Source organism: Scyliorhinus torazame, chromosome 2 (assembly GCF_047496885.1).
Source record: "Scyliorhinus torazame isolate Kashiwa2021f chromosome 2, sScyTor2.1, whole genome shotgun sequence".
Lineage (NCBI taxonomy): Eukaryota > Metazoa > Chordata > Chondrichthyes > Carcharhiniformes > Scyliorhinidae > Scyliorhinus > Scyliorhinus torazame.
Genome location: NC_092708.1, coordinates 175,805,071 through 175,823,898, shown reverse-complemented (window position 1 = coordinate 175,823,898; position 18,828 = coordinate 175,805,071). Strand labels below are relative to the sequence as shown.

Below are 18,828 nucleotides of genomic sequence, written 5' to 3'. Positions count from 1 at the left end.
TGATAATACTCTGAAGTCGTTGAAAAGAGTGGTGATCCCTTGCAATATTGCCAGAGTGAATCATTTCATTAGCACGGATGTTGTATCAAGTGAGATACCTTTGCTTCTGAGCAGACCATCGATGAAGAAAGCACCCATGAAACTGGATATGGAAGAGGATAAGGCAACAGTTTTTGGGAAGACGGTGGACTTACAATTTACACAGTCGGGACATTGAAAACAGCGCGAGAGGAGAGAGAGCTGGGACTCTGAAAACAGCACGGGAGGTGAGTGAGCCGGGGCAGTGAAAACAGCGCGGGAGGAGAGTTAGCCGGGACATTGAAAACAGCGCGGGAGTTGAGTGAGCCGGGACATTGAAAACAGCGCGGGAGGTGAGTGAGCCGAGACTCTGAAAACAGCGCGAGAGGTGAGTGAGCCGGGACTCTGAAAACAGCGCGAGAGCTGAGTGAGCCGGGACTGTGAAAACAGCGCGGGAGATTTAAAAAGCGGGGGAGCTGCGAGTCAGAGCGGAGATTTTAAAAGATCGCGACTAGTTTCGGGAGCCGTCCGGAGGAGGAGGAGCAGTCTCTGTCAGGGAGAGAACCTGAGAACATCTAAGACACTCAGAGGGTAAGAAGGTAAGTAAGTGATTTTTACTCATTTTTACTTTTATACCTTTTTCAAAGTGTGTGTGTCGGGGGGAAACTGAAGTGACATCACAGAAAAGCTGTGGCCTGAGTGGCTGGTTGGGAATCTACACTAAATTTAAAAAATTAAGCATTGGTAACTAATTAAACATAATTACTTAATTATAATTTAGAGGGATATCTAAGCCAGAGATCGGAGAGTACTATATTTAGCTTTCGCATTTCTATTAGAAATCTAGTGCTAGGAAACAGATAGTTAACAGTAACTTTGAAATTAAAAAAAAAATATTTAAAAATTTTTTTTTTTAATTTAAATTTTAATTAATTGACACAATGTCAGTTAGAGGGGTGCAGTGCTCTGACTGTGAGATGTGGCAGGTCCGGGAGGCTTCCAGCCTCCCGGATGGCTTCATCTTCAGAAAGTGCACCCAACTGGAGCTCCTCACAGACCGCATGGTTCGGTTGGAGCAGCAATTGGATGCACTTAGGAGCATGCAGGTGGCGGAAAGCGTCATAGATCGCAGTTGTGTAAATGTGGTCACACCCAAGGTGCAGGCAGAGAAATGGGTGACCACCAGAAAGGGCAGGCAGTCAGTGCAGGAATCCCCTGTGGTTGTCCCCCTCTCGAACAGGTATACCCCTTTGGATACTGTCGGGGGGGATAGCCTATCAGGGGAAAACAGCAGAAGCCAGAGCAGTGGCACCACGGCTGGCTCTGATGTTCAGAAGGGAGGGTCAAAGCGCAGAAGAGTAATAGTAATAGGGGACTCTATAGTCAGGGGCACAGATAGGCGCTTCTGTGGACATGAAAGAGACTCCAGGATGGTATGTTGCCTCCCTGGTGCCAGGGTCCAGGATGTCTCCGAACGGGTAGAGGGCATCCTGAAGGGGGAGGGCAAACAGGCAGAGGTCGTTGTACATATTGGTACTAACGACATAGGCAAGAAGGGGCATGAGGTCCTGCAGCAGGAGTTCAGGGAGCTAGGCAGAAAGTTAAAAGACAGGACCTCCAGGGTTGTAATCTCGGGATTACTCCCTGTGCCACGTGCCAGTGAGGCTAGAAATAGGAAGATAGAGCAGCTAAACACGTGGCTAAACAGCTGGTGTAGGAGGGAGGGTTTCCGTTATCTGGACCACTGGGAGCTCTTCTGGGGCAGGTGTGACCTGTATAAGAAGGACGGGTTGCATCTAAACCGGAGAGGCATAAATATCCTGGCCGCGAGGTTTGCTAGTGTCACACGGGAGGGTTTAAACTAGTATGGCAGGGGGGTGGGCACGGGAGCAATAGGTCAGAAGGTGAGAGCATTGAGGGAGAACTAGGGAATAGGGACAGTGTGGCTCTGAGGCAGAGCAGACAGGGAGAAGTTGCTGAACACAGCGGGTCTGGTGGCCTGAAGTGCATATGTTTTAATGCAAGAAGTATTACGGGTAAGGCAGATGAACTTAGAGCTTGGATTAGTACTTGGAACTATGATGTTGTTGCCATTACAGAGACCTGGTTGAGGGAAGGGCAGGATTGGCAGCTAAACGTTCCAGGATTTAGATGTTTCAGGCGGGATAGAGGGGGATGTAAAAGGGGAGGCGGAGTTGCGCTACTGGTTCGGGAGAATATCACAGCTGTACTGCGGGAGGACACCTCAGAGGGCAGTGAGGCTATATGGGTAGAGATCAGGAATAAGAAGGGTGCAGTCACAATGTTGGGGGTTTACTACAGGCCTCCCAACAGCCAGCGGGAGATAGAGGAGCAGATAGGTAGACAGATTTGGGAAAAGAGTAAAAACAACAGGGTTGTGGTGATGGGAGACTTCAACTTCCCCAATATTGACTGGGACTCACTTAGTGCCAGGGGCTTAGACGGGGCGGAGTTTGTAAGGAGCATCCAGGAGGGCTTCTTAAAACAATATGTAGACAGTCCAACTAGGGAAGGGGCGATACTGGACCTGGTATTGGGGAATGAGCCCGGCCAGGTGGTAGATGTTTCAGTAGGGGAGCATTTTGGTAACAGTGACCACAATTCAGTAAGTTTTAAAGTACTGGTGGACAAGGATAAGAGTGGTCCTAGGATGAATGTGCTAAATTGGGGGAAGGCTAATTATAACAATATTAGGCGGGAACTGAAGAACATAGATTGGGGGCGGATGTTTGAGGGCAAATCAACATCTGACATGTGGGAGGCTTTCAAGTGGCAGTTGAAAGGAATTCAGGACCGGCATGTTCCTGTGAGGAAGAAGGATAAATACGGCAATTTTCGGGAACCTTGGATGACGAGAGATATTGTAGGCCTCATCAAAAAGAAAAAGGAGGCATTTGTCAGGGCTAAAAGGCTGGGAACAGACAAAGCCTGCGTGGAATATAAGGAAAGTAGGAAGGAACTTAAGCAAGGAGTCAGGAGGGCTAGAAGGGGTCACGAAAAGTCATTGGCAAATAGGGTTAAGGAAAATCCCAAGGCTTTTTACACGTACATAAAAAGCAATAGGGTAGCCAGGGAAAGGGTTGGCCCACTGAAGGATAGGCAAGGGAATCTATGTGTGGAGCCAGAGGAAATGGGCGAGGTACTAAATGAATGCTTTGCATCAGTATTCACCAAAGAGAAGAAATTGGTAGATGTTGAGTCTGGAGAAGGGTGTGTAGATAGCCTGGGTCACATTGAGATCCAAAAAGACGAGGTGTTCGGTGTCTTAAAAAATATTAAGGTAGATAAGTCCCCAGGGCCTGATGGGATCTACCCCAGAATACTGAAGGAGGCTGGAGAGGAAATTGCTGAGGCCTTGACAGAAATCTTTGGATCCTCGCTGTCTTCAGGGGATGTCCCGGAGGACTGGAGAATAGCCAATGTTGTTCCTCTGTTTAAGAAGGGTAGCAAGGATAATCCCGGGAACTACAGGCCGGTGAGCCTTACTTCAGTGGTAGGGAAATTACTGGAGAGAATTCTTTGAGACAGGATCTACTCCCATTTGGAAGCAAATGGACGTATTAGTGAGAGGCAGCATGGTTTTGTGAAGGGAAGGTCGTGTCTCACTAACTTGATAGAGTTTTTCGAGGAGGTCACTAAGATGATTGATGCAGGTAGGGCAGTGGATGTTGTCTATATGGACTTCAGTAAGGCCTTTGACAAGGTCTCTCATGGTAGACTAGTACAAAAGGTGAGGTCACACGGGATCAGGGGTGAGCTGGCAAGGTGGATACAGAACTGGCTAGGCCATAGAAGGCAGAGAGTAGCAATGGAAGGATGCTTTTCTAATTGGAGGGCTGTGACCAGTGGTGTTCCACAGGGATCAGTGCTGGGACCTTTGCTCTTTGTAGTATATATAAATGATTTGGAGGAAAATGTAACTGGTCTGATTAGTAAGTTTGCAGACGACACAAAGGTTGGTGGAATTGCGGATAGCGATGAGGACTGTCGGAGGATACAGCAGGATTTAGATTGTTTGGAGACCTGGGCGGAGAGATGGCAGATGGAGTTTTATCCGGACAAATGTGAGGTAATGCATTTTGGAAGGTCTAATGCAGGTAGGGAATATACAGTGAATGGTAGAACCCTCAAGAGTATTGAAAGTCAAAGAGATCTAGGAGTACAGGTCCACAGGTCATTGAAAGGGGCAACACAGGTGGAGAAGGTAGTCAAGAAGGCATATGGCATGCTTGCCTTCATTGGCCGGGGCATTGAGTATAAGAATTGGCAAGTCATGTTGCAGCTGTATAGAACCTTAGTTAGGCCACACTTGGAGTATAGTGTTCAATTCTGGTCGCCACACTATCAGAAGGATGTGGAGGCTTTAGAGAGGGTGCAGAAGAGATTTACCAGAATGTTGCCTGGTATGGAGGGCATTAGCTATGAGGAGCGGTTGAATAAACTCGGTTTGTTCTCACTGGAACGAAGGAGGTTGAGGGGAGACCTGATAGAGGTATACAAAATTATGAGGGGCATAGACAGAGTGGATAGTCAGAGGCTTTTCCCCAGGGTAGAGGGTTCAATTACTAGGGGGCATAGGTTTAAGGTGAGAGGGGCAAGGTTTAGAGTAGATGTACGAGGCAAGTTTTTTACGCAGAGGGTAGTGGGTGCCTGGAACTCGCTACCGGAGGAGGTGGTGGAAGCAGGGACGATCGTGACATTTAAGGGGCATCTTGACAAATACATGAATAGGATGGGAATAGAGGGATACGGACCCAGGAAGTGTAGAAGATTGTAGTTTAGTCGGGCAGCATGGTCGGCACGGGCTTGGAGGGCCGAAGGGCCTGTTCCTGTGCTGTACATTTCTTAGTTCCTTGACACTATTGTATTCCATTACTGACAAATAATTTTTCAAGTAGAGTGGTTAAGGATGTGTTAATGGCAGTTGAAAATGGGACTTTAGCTGATAAAAAGCTTGATAAAAACTGCACAGGCAATTTGCACATCCGTCTCCTCGGAGGCTGAAAAATGTATTAAAGGATGCAAGGGTAAGGGATGGCAACTATACTAAACTGATAGAACAGGTTAGTGACCGCTGTGAAGTTTGTAGGAAGTACAGAAGGACACCAGCACGACCGATAGTAACCCTAACTTTAGCCAGGGATCTTAACAACATTGTGGCCATGGACCTTAAGATCTGGGATAAAGCAAATAATATATTTATTTTGCATTTTGTAGATTTAGCAACCAGATTTAGTCAATCAACGATTGTACGAAGTAAAGAAAAGAGAGCAATTCTGGATAAAATCGTGGAAAAATGGATAGGGACAGGAATGGGTCCACCGGCAAAATTCCTTACGGACAATGGGGGAGAATTTGCTAATGATGAGTTTAGGGATATGTGTGAAAACATGAATATCAGAGTTATGAATACGGCTGCAGAAAGTCCATTTACTAATGGTGTCTGTGAAAGAAATCATGCTGTCATCGATGACATGCTTCAGAAAATGTTGGCAGATCGACCAAATTGCAGGCTAAAATTCAGCTTTAGCATGGGCAGTACATGCAAAGAATTCATTGCAATTGTTAGGGGCTATAGTCCTTATCAATTAGTGTTTGGTAGAAATCCTAAAATTCCATCCATTTTAGATGACAAGCCTCCAGCTTGGGAGGGGACTACAATTAGCTCTGGTTTTGCTGAACATTTAAATGCATTACATAGCAGTAGAAAAGCTTTTTTGGAAGCAGAAGTCTCTGAAAGAATTCGCAGAGCTTTAAGACATAACGTACGGCCATCCGATGCCGTTTTTCAGCAAGGAGACATGGTATATTACAAGAGATACCATTCTAATGAATGGAAAGGCCCAGGGAAGATCATAGGCATAGATGGCAAAACAATTATTTTGCAACATGGTAATCAAACTGTTAGGGTCCATTCATCAAGGATAATGGGTACAGATTACAAATTTTCAAATTTAGACAGAGCAGACAGACATGACGAGGAACCAGAGTCATCTGGTACGCATGTGTTACAGAACTATGAGGACCAATTAACTGATATAGACAGGGTTTCTGTGGAGGAACACAACACTTCTGGTGAATTAAAACAGGCCATTTTTCCGAAAGGGCAACTGCCAAAAGTTGGTACAAAAGTGACATACTTGCCTGAAGGGTCTAGTCAATGGAAGAATGCAACTGTTATTAATAGAGCAGGGAAGGCCACTGGAAAGTATAAACATTGGTTGAATGTACAGCGTCAAGACAATGGATTGGGAAAACGAAGTTCAAAAATGGAGGGCACAGAAACGCAGTGCCAGTTCAGATAGTACATCAGATAGTGAATGGGTCCCCAGGAAAAGGTCGAGAACTATTGAAAGGACATCCCACAGCAGAAGGGAAAGATCAAGCAGTAGCAGTACAGAACGAGATACCAGGCGGGAGAAGGGACACAGTTTGTCAAGATATCGGAACATGAGTAAGACTACGAATACTAATAGGAGTAGAAGCCCACATGCACGTGAGATTTTGGTAGCTTCAAATAAATTAGATGGAAAAGTTAATAAAGAAGCTAAACAGCAAGAATTGCATAGTTGGAGTGAATTTGGGGTACACACGGAAGTACCGGATAGGGGACAAAGAGCTCTATCCCACAGATGGATTTGCACGGAAAAGGTTCTTCCGGATGGAACTTTTCAGGCAAAGGCCAGGCTCGTGGCAAGGGGATTTGAAGAAAACTTAGAAGATCAGGATTTAAGGGTAGATTCATCTACAGCAGGAAAGGTTATTTTAAAGATCTTCTTAGCTCTATTAGCCACAAAGGCATGGGAATGCAAATCTATAGATATAAAAGCTGCCTTTTTGCAGGGGCATCAGCTCCAGCGAGACATTTTTTTCTGTCCTCCTAAAGAAGCAGCTAACACAGAAGGGGTACTCTGGAAGTTGAACAAATGTGTATATGGATTAAATGATGCATCTAGAGTCTGGTATTTTTCGGTAAGGTCAGTTTTGTTAAAGTTAGGCTGTTGCCAGTTGAAAGTAGATCCTGCAATGTTTTACTGGCACTATAAAGGAAATCTTTCTGGCATTTTTATGATGCATGTCGATGATTTTTTGTGGGGTGGGACTAGTGATTTTGAAGCTATTGTAATCTCTGGTTTGAGGAAAGAATTCAGCGTTGGAAGTCAGGCTTCCGGTGCATTTAAATATATTGGACTGGAAATTGGACAGACTAAATTAGGGGCAACTTTACGTCAGCAATCTTATTTGGAAAGCATCACCCCAATAGCAATTAGTCGTGGCCGAGTTACACAAAAAGACGCAATGGTTTCAAAGATAGAAAAAGAGCAACTGAGAAGTTTAATTGGGCAACTGAACTGGTTAGGTAGACAGACTAGACCAGATGTGAGTTTTGATGTCTTGGAGTTGAGTACAAAAATGAATGATCCCAAAGTGGAAGACATAATAAGAGCAAATAAAGCGTTGGCCAAACTAAAAATGCAGGAGTGTGTTTTGAAGTTCCCGGTTTTAGGTGACCGTGAGCACTTGAAACTCATAGTTTATAGTGATGCGTCCTACGCAAATTTATGTGATGGGGTTTCAAGCGCAGGAGGTTTTATAAATTTCCTTTTGGGGAACAATGGTAAATGTTGCCCACTTGTGTGGGAAACAAAGAAAATAAGGAGAGTGGTAAAAAGCACTTTGGCTGCTGAGACATTAAGCCTTGTAGAGGCGGTGGATATGGCTTTTTCTTTAAGTATGATATTGACAGAAATTTTGGGATTAGGGGATTTGGGTAATATACCTATTGACTGTCACATTGCCAATAAATCCCTGTGGGAAAATGTGCACTCTACAAAAAGTGTCAATGAAAAGAGGTTACGGATAGACATCGCATGTTTGAAGCAGATGTTGGACAGAGGGGAAATAACAAAAATTAAATGGGTCGACAGGAGCTATCAACTGTCAGGCTGTTTTACGAAAAGAGGGGCGAGTTCACAGAAACTTTTGGATATTGTTAATGAAGGGCGCTTGTTTCTGAGACTGTTTTTTTTTCTTTCTCGTCCAAACAAAAAAAAAGGGGGGGGGGACATCATGTGTGTGTTTTTGAGTGTCTTGAAATTTTGTTTTCCCCTCATTCTTTTTTTTCTCCAAGGAAGGGGAGACTGTTAAGTAATGGGTTAAGAGACATTGCAATTAATTTTCTCATTTATGTTAAGTATCCATTAATTGACACTGGTAAAGGGGCTTCTGGTGGTCTCTGTCAGGTGGTGTGTTGTTAAGAGTTTTGTGCAGAGGCTGTGGAAGTGAAATAAATGGTGTTTGGTGAAAAGGAACAAGAACTTTAGACTCTTCATTTCACAGCAACTAAAACGTATAACAACCAGAGCACCCGGAGAAAACCCATGCAGACACGGGGAGAACGTGCAGATTCCGCACAGACAGTGACCCAAGCCGGGAATTGAACCTGGGGCCCTGGCGCTGTGAAGCCACAGTGCTAATCATGTGTGCTACCGTGCTGCCCTTTAAATGGAAGTTTTAATGTCCAGGGCAATTTCATGCAGTCCACGCGTGGGACATCCAGGGTGGTACTCCAGCAATCTTCTGGGTGTGACCATCCTGGGAAATGGAAGATCTGGGCCAAGTTCTTTAAAGTATTTTGTTTACAAAAAAATACTCAGTATATTTACTTGGTGTAGTATAATTAATAAAGTTGAAAAAAAGTTTATCACAAAATAAACATTTTCAATCAGAGTGTTTAGATTACCAGCTAGGAGTAACAGAATTTTAAAGAACAAAAATTGACTTTACAGACAACACAGGACCATTTGTCAGTTATGTTGAGGTGCAGTAGTCAGTTTATTTTGAAACAATTATTTAAAATTATATTGAAAAACTTTTAAAGCATACCTATTAGTATCTTTGCAGTCCCAGAATTAAGTTTAGCATTAGTTTAGGAGCCCTGTGGAGGGTGCGCAAACAGACATATGCAAGTTTGGCTGAAAGTCTCAATGGTGATTAATTCTTTCATTATCAGTTATGTGGCCAGTGCCCACTTTTAGTACAATATTTGATTAATCGTGCCAAAGTGATATGTAGCAAATAAAAATGTCTGTAAATACGTCTGAGTGACCAGATGTGGCATGTGTAATACTCACAAATAAAATCGTTTTTTGGGCCAAGGTACATGTCTAGTTTCAAACATTTGTTCAAAACTGAGATTTATTTACCATTCCAGTCACCCACTGTGCTGTGCAAAGAGGACTGACTAGTATGTATTGCACTAAGGGTGGGTTCTGCACCCTGACGTCCGGGCCCATCATCAGTACGTGCCCGACAACATGCAGATTGATGCTCATTAGCGTCAAGGGCAAGTTAGAGGTCGTCAACCCGCTCAATGAGTGCAGGTGGGTGAGATGTCCACTTTCTGAGGTCGAAGGCCGTGACCCGGACCAAGTTCACAGCCAGAACCTTAAAGGCATCCCTTGCACAGGAGTGTCAAGGTGACCCGGCAGATTTATTTGATAATCTAGGACTTGTGCAGTTTCAGGCATGTAAAGTGAGAGTACTTAATTTCGAGTTACTGTCTCCAAACCTTGTCACTCTTCATTGGTGGCATTCTTTTTAAACCTCAGCAAGTCTCCCATTGCTTATTATGTGATGACGTTAGAAATTCTGTCTGTGTCATCATGCACAATATTACATTCTGCACTGCAGGAATCTGGGAGCATATTATTCAGCCCACATTATCAAAGCAGTAGAAGCTCCAGTTGGGCCACTTAAAATGCAAAGAAGTCTTGAAGACCAACCGCATTAGCTGATCAGCGAACAGACTGTGGTGAGTTGTAAGCAATTCTTTAAGAGGCAATTCGAAGAATTTTTAAAAAATAATAATAATAATAATAATAATCGCTTATTGTCGCAAGTAGGCTTCAATGAAGTTACTGTGAAAAGCTCCTAGTTAGAGTACCCAATTATTTTTTTCCAATTAAGGGGCAATTTAGCATGGCCAATCCACCTAATCCGAACATCTTTGGGTTGTGGGGGTGAAACCCACACAGGCACGGGGAGAATGTGCAAACTCCACACGGACAGTGACCCAGGGCTGGGATTCGAACCCAGATCCTCAATGCCGTATGTTGCAGTGCTAACCACTGTGCCGCGTGCCACCCCTTAATTCGAAGAAATGAATGTGAGGTGCCATCGTCAAGCAAACTCCCCCTCGCTGCAACTCACAGCTTGTGGGAATAAGGGAAACCTGCCAGCTCTAAAATGAAGGGTGGCGGGGTAGGAGAAATATAATTTTAGCGGAGTGGAGAAAGGGGGTGAATGAGAGTTGAGGGTTAACATGCTGACAACAAGCAGGAGTTTGATTTGCAGGCCAGGGTGCAGGAACATTTTGAAACAGGTGCCTGACACATGACAATTGTCGGCACTGTATTATGTTTCATCTGATACATAACTTTTAAAAATCCAAATAGTCTTCCTAAAGTTGGAAAGTTTAACACGAGCTCTAATTGTTCAGATACAAGTACTGATTCTGTAAAGAATCTTCCTCACCTTCCTGCACTTTCTTTCGAATTTGGTTTATCCGATCTTTGTTCAGTGTCCTCAGTGGTGTCTCCAGACCTTGTTGTATTGTTTCCACATTCCGCAGATCATTTACCTTGAAAATATAATTACGGGACAGTGAAATCTGTTGGAGTTCATTTTCGTCTGCTTCTCCTGATCCAATACTGAAAGGTGCTACACCAGCCTCTTTCAGTGCTAATGCTGCCTGACTAACATCATCGGATGACTTGCTGGCAGTGAGAAGGATCAAGAATTGGGGTACACCTTCCTCTGCTCTGCCACCAGCAGACCGAGTAAAGATGTTCTTTGTGACATAGTCCAAGGCTGCACCAGTGTTGGCTCGACTCCCTCCTATTTGCGTGAGACCACTTATTGCGTCCTTCACACCCTGATTTGTGGTGTGGCTGGTTAAGTAGAAGTTGACTCTGGGATTATCACTGTACTGTACCACACCAACTCGGACTTTATCATTTCCAATGTCAAGATTATTGACCACTCTGGAAATGAATCTTTGAACTGAAGGGAAAGCACCTCTGACTTTGTCTGATCCATCAACAAGGAACACAATATCCCTCTTAACACCATCTGTAAGAAATGGAAAATAAACCTGTTTATTATTCAACAATATTTCTGGATTTCAAACTAATGGATGCACAGATACACAATCGTAATCTGAATTTGGAGTAAGTAGTTTGTTCATTCAGACAGAAATATGTGTTCAGATTGGGATCTTTCTCAGTATTTACCAGAACTTTTGCCTGCAGTTCATAATTAAGAGAATTGCGACCCCGGCCTGAATTCTCTGACATTTGGATTCTCTCTTCCCACCAGCATCCCACACCTCCACCCATGGGTTTCCAAGTGGCGTGGGGTGGCTTGAATGGGAAATCCCATTGACAAGCAGCGGAAAGACAGAATCCTGCCGTCCGTATACAGCACAACGCCAATAAACATGCAACTGGGACACCAGAGAATCTTGCCCCTTATCTGGGGCATGGTTCAATTCTATGTGATTTCCTTGTTAATGTCATTAGATTAGAATAATGAAAGCTTTGGTATGTAGAGATCACCATTCCTGTTGTTAGATGCCCAAAGTGTTTCATAACTAATAAATGACCGTTGTTGCATTAGCACTGTCGAAAAATGCAACCACCAATGTATACAAAGTAAGATTTCACTAATAGCAAATGAAATAAATGACCACTTAATGATTTTGGGTTGCTGGTTAAATGTTAGTAAGGACTTTGAAGAACTTCTTGAACTTTGAATCGTGCCTGGGGATCTTTCTTGTCCACTAAAAAAGACAACGGGGATCTCAATCTTGCCTGAAAGTTATGGTCCTTGGCCGGAGCAGTACTCCTTCAGTACTGCCATAGTGCCAGTCTAAGTAGTATTGAGAGATATTTTTAAAAATATACTTATTAAAATTTTTTCACATTAAACAAAACTATCCAAAACAATTAATCTAAAATACATAATAGAAGAAAGAGACAAGCAAGCAAAAACACATGTCAACTTTAATCCTAAAAACTAAACTTATCCCCTAAACAGCTGACAGTGATTAGCTTCTTAAAAAAGGAAATTAATGGCTGCCATTTTAGGTCGAACTCTTCCACTGACCCTCTAATGGTGTACTTAACATTCTCTAAATGTAGAAAAGACATGAGGGCACCCAACCAAGCCAAGGCACAAGGTGGAGTAGGAGACCTCCACCAAAGCAGAACTTGTCTCTGGGTTATCAACGAGGTGAAGGTGAGGTTACTCACCTTCACCCCCAACTGAAGCACCATCAAATCTGACACCCCAAATATGGCCACCAGAACATATGTGTGTGGTTATGCTGGCCTCTGAAGGCAGTGCTTACATTTATCCTCCACCCCAAAGAATTCGCTCGTCCTCACTTTAGTCAGATGCATCCTGTGCATCACCTTGAATTGAATCAAACTTAGCCGAGCGCATGAAGACGTAGAGTTGACCCTGTGAAGGGCTTCACTCCACACCTCACCATCCAGAATGGGACCTAATTCACCCTCCCATTTCATACTCATCTCACTCACTCAATGGAGCTAACTCTGCTGAGAGGATATGGCTATTTATGCCTGAAATAGTCCCCCCATCAGACCCAGCCAAAGACAAATTCCAACAGGGAACATGGTGGTGTCAAGGGAAAGGAGGGGAAAGCCTTGCACAAAAAAATCGGGATTCTGAAAATATCTGAAATGACCGGAACAAGGCAATTGGAATTTCTCTGCCAACTCCTTAAAATTAGCAAACCTCCCCTCCATGAACAAGTCTCCAAATCCTTCCCCTCCCATGACTTAAATATTGAGTCCAAACTCGCTGGCAGAAAAAGGTGGTTGCAGATGTGGCTGGCAAAGACTGGGAAAAGAGCTTGAAATGCTGCCTCTAGTGTTTCCAAATTCTCAGGGTGGAGACCACCACTGGATTCTGGGAAACTCTCACTGGAGAGAAAGGCAATGGTGCAGTAACTATTGTGTGAAGGCTGGAAACAGCGCAGGAGCTCACTTCCATTTGTCCCGATATGGTACCAGGATCACTGAACCACAACAAGATCTTCTGAATATTTGCTGCCTAATATTTAACAATAAATTGGGGAGGGCCAAGCCCCCTGATTGTCTGTCTCTTTGGAGAGAAGCACCACAGACCCTTGGAGGTGAAAGGATAACGTCCCCAGTTGTGTTCTCCTCCCCAAGGGGTTGACTGGGAAACATTCACTCTTGTCAAAGTTCAACTTGTAGCCAGAGAAGGAGACAAAATTACGAAGCAGCTTCATTACCTCGTAGATGCAGGGTATTGGGTCTGTAATTTAGAGAAGTAGGTCATCCGTGTAAAGGGACACCTGATGCTCGACCCCTCCTCAGTATATCCCACTCCACTTAATAGAGTAAGTGAGCAGTTCTATTGCCGAAGCAAACAGGAACGGAGACATGCCCCTACTCAACCGAAAATAATCAGAGTACAGGGAATTCGTACAAACACCAGCAGTGGGGGCCCAGTGCAATAGTTGAATCCAGGAATTAAACCTATGGGCAAATCCAAATGTCCCAATGATCTCAGATGCCCCACTCCACTCAATTAAATGCTTTTTCATCATCCAGGGAAACAATTACCTCCAGCTTGGGCACCAAGGAGGGGATTTTGATATATTGCCGTTCCTTCACTACTGTTGGGTCAAAATCCTGGAATGTCCTCCCTAACAGCACTGTGGGTGTACCTACACTTCAGTGACTTCAGCGGTTCAAGACAACAGCTCATCACCACCTAGGAAACTAGGGATGGGCAATAAATGCTAGCCTAATCAGTGAAGTTCATATCCATAAATTACTTTAAAAAAAAGAAAATGACAACGTTTAGCAGACAACGTATATTGGCCGACAATTATCGACACGTAACGAAGCCTGTCTGATCCTCCGAGATTACCTCTGGGAAGCAGGGCTCCAGCCACAGCACCAGCATCTTGGCAAGTTACTTAACATACCCGTTCAAGGGTGAGATAGGCTGATACGACGTGCACTTCGTTGGGTCTTTGTCTTTCTTGAGAATCAAGGAGATGGGAGGCCTGTGTGAGGGTAGAGGGCAATGAACCCTGGGATAAGGAATCATTAAACATATCCAGAATTGAAGGCACCAGCTGGTCAGTGAATCTTCATAGAATCAATGGGAGAGCCATCTGGCCAGGGTATTGCCAGTCTGCATCAACCCAATGTATTTTATCATTTTATCTGGGTTCAACGGAGATTGCAACTCATCGCTCCTCTCCACCTCCACCACTGGGATAGATGAGCTGTCCAAAACGTCAGTCATGCCCTCTCCCTCTGCCAGAGGCTCCGATCTATAAAGATCCCGATCGGACGATTCAAAAGCCATATTAACCTGAGGAGGGGCGGTAACCAGGCTACCGCTCAAGTTGTGTACCTGTATGATTTCGCGAGAAACTGCCTGCTGCTTAATCTGGTGAGCCAAAAGGCGACTGGTCTTCTCCCTATATTCATAAAACATGCCCTTGAGCATCGCAGCTGGCCCACCGCTCTGACAATAATAGCTTGAATTGTGTTTGCAGCTTTTTCTTATTTGCCAACAACTCCGGGGTAAGAGCAAGTGAGTGCAGCTGGTCTATCTCAAGAATGCAGTCCACCAGCCTCTACCACTCCCTCTTTTTGTAGAATTCATAAATCCCCACAGCACGGGAAGAGGTCAGTTAGCCCATCAAATCTGCCCCAACCTCTAAAAAACCTCCATCCAAGCTCACTCCCCTGCCCTCGCCCAATAACTCTTAACCTAGCCTACACATCTAATTTTGGATACCAAATGGCAATTTAGAATAGCCAGTCCACCTAACCTGCACATCGTTGGACAGTGGGAGGAAACTGGAGCACATGGAGGAAACCCACGCAGACAAAGGGAGAATGTGGAAACTCCACATAGTCACTCAAGGCCAGAAATTAACCCAGGTCCCTGGTGCTGTGAGGCAGCAGTGCTAACCACTGTGTCTCCCCATCTTTATATCTCCGCTTTATAGGAGATAATTTCCCCCTTGAGGACCACCTTAAGGATTTCCCACAGGCTGAAATGTGAGATTGCCTCAGCTTTATTAAATTATATATAGTCCCCAAAGGTAGTGGACACACATTCAAAAAATGTCTTACCTTTGAATAATGTTGTGTCCACTTCCATGGCGGACATTGGTAGGGACCTGACTAGTGCCAAATCAACAAAGTGCAGGAAGTGGTCTGAAATCACTATCGCTGAGTACTCAGCTGCCACCACTGAAGGAAGGAGAGACCTATCTACCAAAAAAAATCAATCTGCAAATGTACCTGATGAACATGCAACATAAACAAAAACTCTTTGTCACCTGGGTGCAAAAAGTGCCAAGGATCTATCCCCGTCCATGCCCATTGTTCCATGAAAGACAACAAAGCTCTGGCCATCCTTGACGGAGTCAGAGATCTGGGCTTAGACCTATCCAGTCCAGGGTTCAGAACACAGTTCAGGTCCCCACCTAAAATAAGCTGATATGAATCTATATCGGGGAGTGATGCCAGCAGATTATCACTGAAATTTGTATCGTCCCAGATTGAGGTGTAGATATTAACCAAAACCACCGGTGTGCCCACCAGAGAGCCACAGACAATAACATGTCTGCCGTTTAGGCCAGCCAAGATTTTAGAGGCATAAAACGGAACCCTTTTAGTAATTAATATTGCCCCCCCACACACAACCGGCCCCACCATTGAACCCAAATGAAAGACTTGTCCTTTCCACCCCTTCTGCAGTCTTGTCTGGCCCTTGTCCCACAAATGAGTCTCCTTGCAAAAACACCACATCTGAATTTAAAGTCTTAAGATGAGCAAATGCTCTTGACCTTTTCATCGGGCCATTCAAGCTCCTAACATTTCAGGTGACCAAACTAATTGGGGTCTCCCTGCCCCCCCCCTTCCCCCACCACCACCACCCCCACCCCCCCACCACACACACACACACATACCCCAATCCAGAGTCAGCCATTTCCAACAAGAGAGATTATCCAAAAGGTATGTAAAAGGTACAACAATCTAGACCACCCAAGGTGGCCACCAAACCAAATCAAAAGACTGAACAAAGAAAAATCCGTCAGCAAACAACCCCCAATCCCTAACCCAATACCCCCCCCCCCCCCCACACCACGCCATTGCCTTGATTACTACCACACCCAAATATACATTCAAATAGAGGCAAGGTAAACATAAACACTAAAATCTACTTCTAACAAACCTTAATTAAACACAGGAACTCTGAGCTCATTATCTAAAAAACTACTATAATGAGCTGCGGCCAACCCTTCAAGACTGCTCCTGTAGCTAACTCTTAGGTTAGCAGGGAGGCTCCCAACTAGAGTTAAACAGAAATGGTAACAAACAACAAAATACTAAAACCCCATTAACCACTGCGCTGCAAGAGGGAGCTGAATCCAGACAGAACAAAGTCCCACATAGAACTAAATCTCAAATCAAAGCCCAAACTGTAAACATTCAACCGCAAAAAGAACTGGGGCAGGATTCTCCCCTACCCGGCGGGGCGAGGGGTCCCGGCGGGATGGAGTGGCGTGAACCACTCCGGCGTCGGGACGCCCCAAAGGAGCGGATTTCTCCATACCTCTAGGGACCAAGCCCTCACCTTTAGGGGCTAGGCCCGCGCCGGAGTGGTTGCCGTCCCGCCGGCTGGAGTGGAAGACCTTTGACACCATGCCAGCCGGGGCCTAAGGGACTCCGCCGGCCGGCGGAAGTCTGCGCATGCGCGGGAGCATCAGCGGCTGCTGACGTCATCCCGCGCATGCGTGGGGGGGGTCACCTCCACGTCGGCCATCGTGGAGGCTATGTGGGCCCCGATCGCAGGCCAGGCCAGCGTGGGGGCACCCCCTGGGGCCAGATCGCCCCCCCCCCAAGACCCCGGAGCCCGCTCGCGCCGCCTGGTCCCACCGGTAAGGAAGGTGGTTTGATTCACGCCGGTGGGATAGGCATTACAGCAGCGGGACTTATGTCCATCGCGGGCCGGAGAATCGCCGGGGGGGGGGTGCCCACCAACCGGTGCGGCGCGATTCCAGCCCCCGCCGAATCTCCGGTGCCGGAGAATTCAGCGGCCGGCATGGGCGGGATTCACGCCGCTGCCTGGTGATTCTCCGACCCGGCGGCCGCCCCAGGAAAGTGCAAGAACATGGAACCCCAACACTGCAACAATTCAACATGCCTATCCCGAACCTCCAAAAACTCAACCACACCGCAGCCAACTTGCGTTTCGCAAAGGAGTCCACCTCCCCTGCACATCAAATAAATAGTCATTTCCATTGAAAGTCACTCTAAGCTGAACCACGTAGACCACATTGAACCGGATTTCACTTTTATAGAGGGCGGCCTTGGCTCTATTGAAATCAGCTCGCTGCTTCATCAGCTCGGCTCAAATATCTTGGTAGAACCTGATTAACATTTAAAGTCTCGATGCTCCTTCGCCCAACTCAGCACCTGTGCTTTCTCTTTGAAGCTATGGAACTTCACTATTACCGCACACAGTGTATCCTCAGGATGAGACCTCTGCCAAGTGTACTGTGGGCTTGGTCCATCTCAGGAGGGGACATGAATCCACAGTCTCCCGTCATCTTACTGAACATCTCTGCGATGTACTCATGGGCATTGGGCCTTCCATCTCCTCTGGCAACCCCGTAATTTGAATATTTTGCCTCCTGGACCTATTCTCTGGATCATTCTCCTTGGCCTTTAATGACTTTTTCATTTCAGCCACCAAAGACACCTTTGCTTCCAGTGAGGTAATCTAATCACTGTGGCTTGAAAGGGCCACATCTTTTATCATGGCCCCAGGTGCTTTCACAGTTTCATTGGTCTTCCGAGGGGGGATCTTATTGAAACTTACAAGATACTGCGAGGCCTGGATAGAGTTGACGTGGAGAGGATGTTTCCACTTGTAGGAAAAACTAGAACCAGAGGACACCATCTCAGACTAAAGGGACGATCCTTTAAAACAGAGATGAGGAGGAATTTCTTCAGCCAGAGGGTGGTGAATCTGTGGGAACTCTTTGACGCAGAAGGCTATGGAGGCCAAATCACTGAGTGTCTTTAAGACAGAGATAGATAGGTTCTTGATTAATAAGGGGATCAAGGTTATGAGGAGAATGGGGATGAGAAAATATCAGCCATGATTGAATGGCGGAGCAGACTCAATGAGCTGAGTGGCCTAATTCTGCTCCTATGTCTTATGGTCTTCTCCAGAACAAACGCCATTTCCGCCAGCTGGCGGGGCGGAAATCCCTCCGGCGCCGGCCTAGCCCCTCAATGTTGGGGCTCGGCCCCCAAAGATGCGGAGCATTCCGCACCTTTGGGCCGGCGCGATGCCCGTCTGATTGGTGCCGTTTTGGGCGCCAGTCGGCGGACATCGCACCGTTGGGGGAGAATTTCGCCCCAGATCTTTGAATGTTCTTGTAGCTGCATGCCTTGTGCAAGATCTGGAAATAATGGCTGTAACTTCCTTGGAGTGGCAATCAATATTGGATTTCCACCCTGTGCCCAATTATTTACAAGACTTTTTTTCCAAGCCTGTCTGACCAACCTTCTGACTCAGGTCCGGCAAGATCCAGGCAGTGCAGCTCATCCTTGAGGTGCAGTGTCAAAGTCCAACTCTGTTGAATTGAAGGAGGGCACCCACCCTTTTTTACAGCACTCAATACCGTAA

The 18,828-nt window shown here is 45.6% G+C and overlaps 1 protein-coding gene across 1 annotated transcript in view; it reads right to left on the bottom strand.

Annotated features, from left to right (window-relative positions):
* The window catches only part of LOC140393924 (collagen alpha-3(VI) chain-like), a 369,822-nt gene that overhangs the window by 147,605 nt on the left and 203,389 nt on the right, over positions 1–18,828 (bottom strand). The window contains exon 14 of the mRNA XM_072480566.1: positions 10,576–11,172. Coding sequence (XP_072336667.1) covers positions 10,576–11,172 — 597 coding nt within the window. The remainder of the gene's footprint in view (positions 1–10,575; positions 11,173–18,828) is intronic.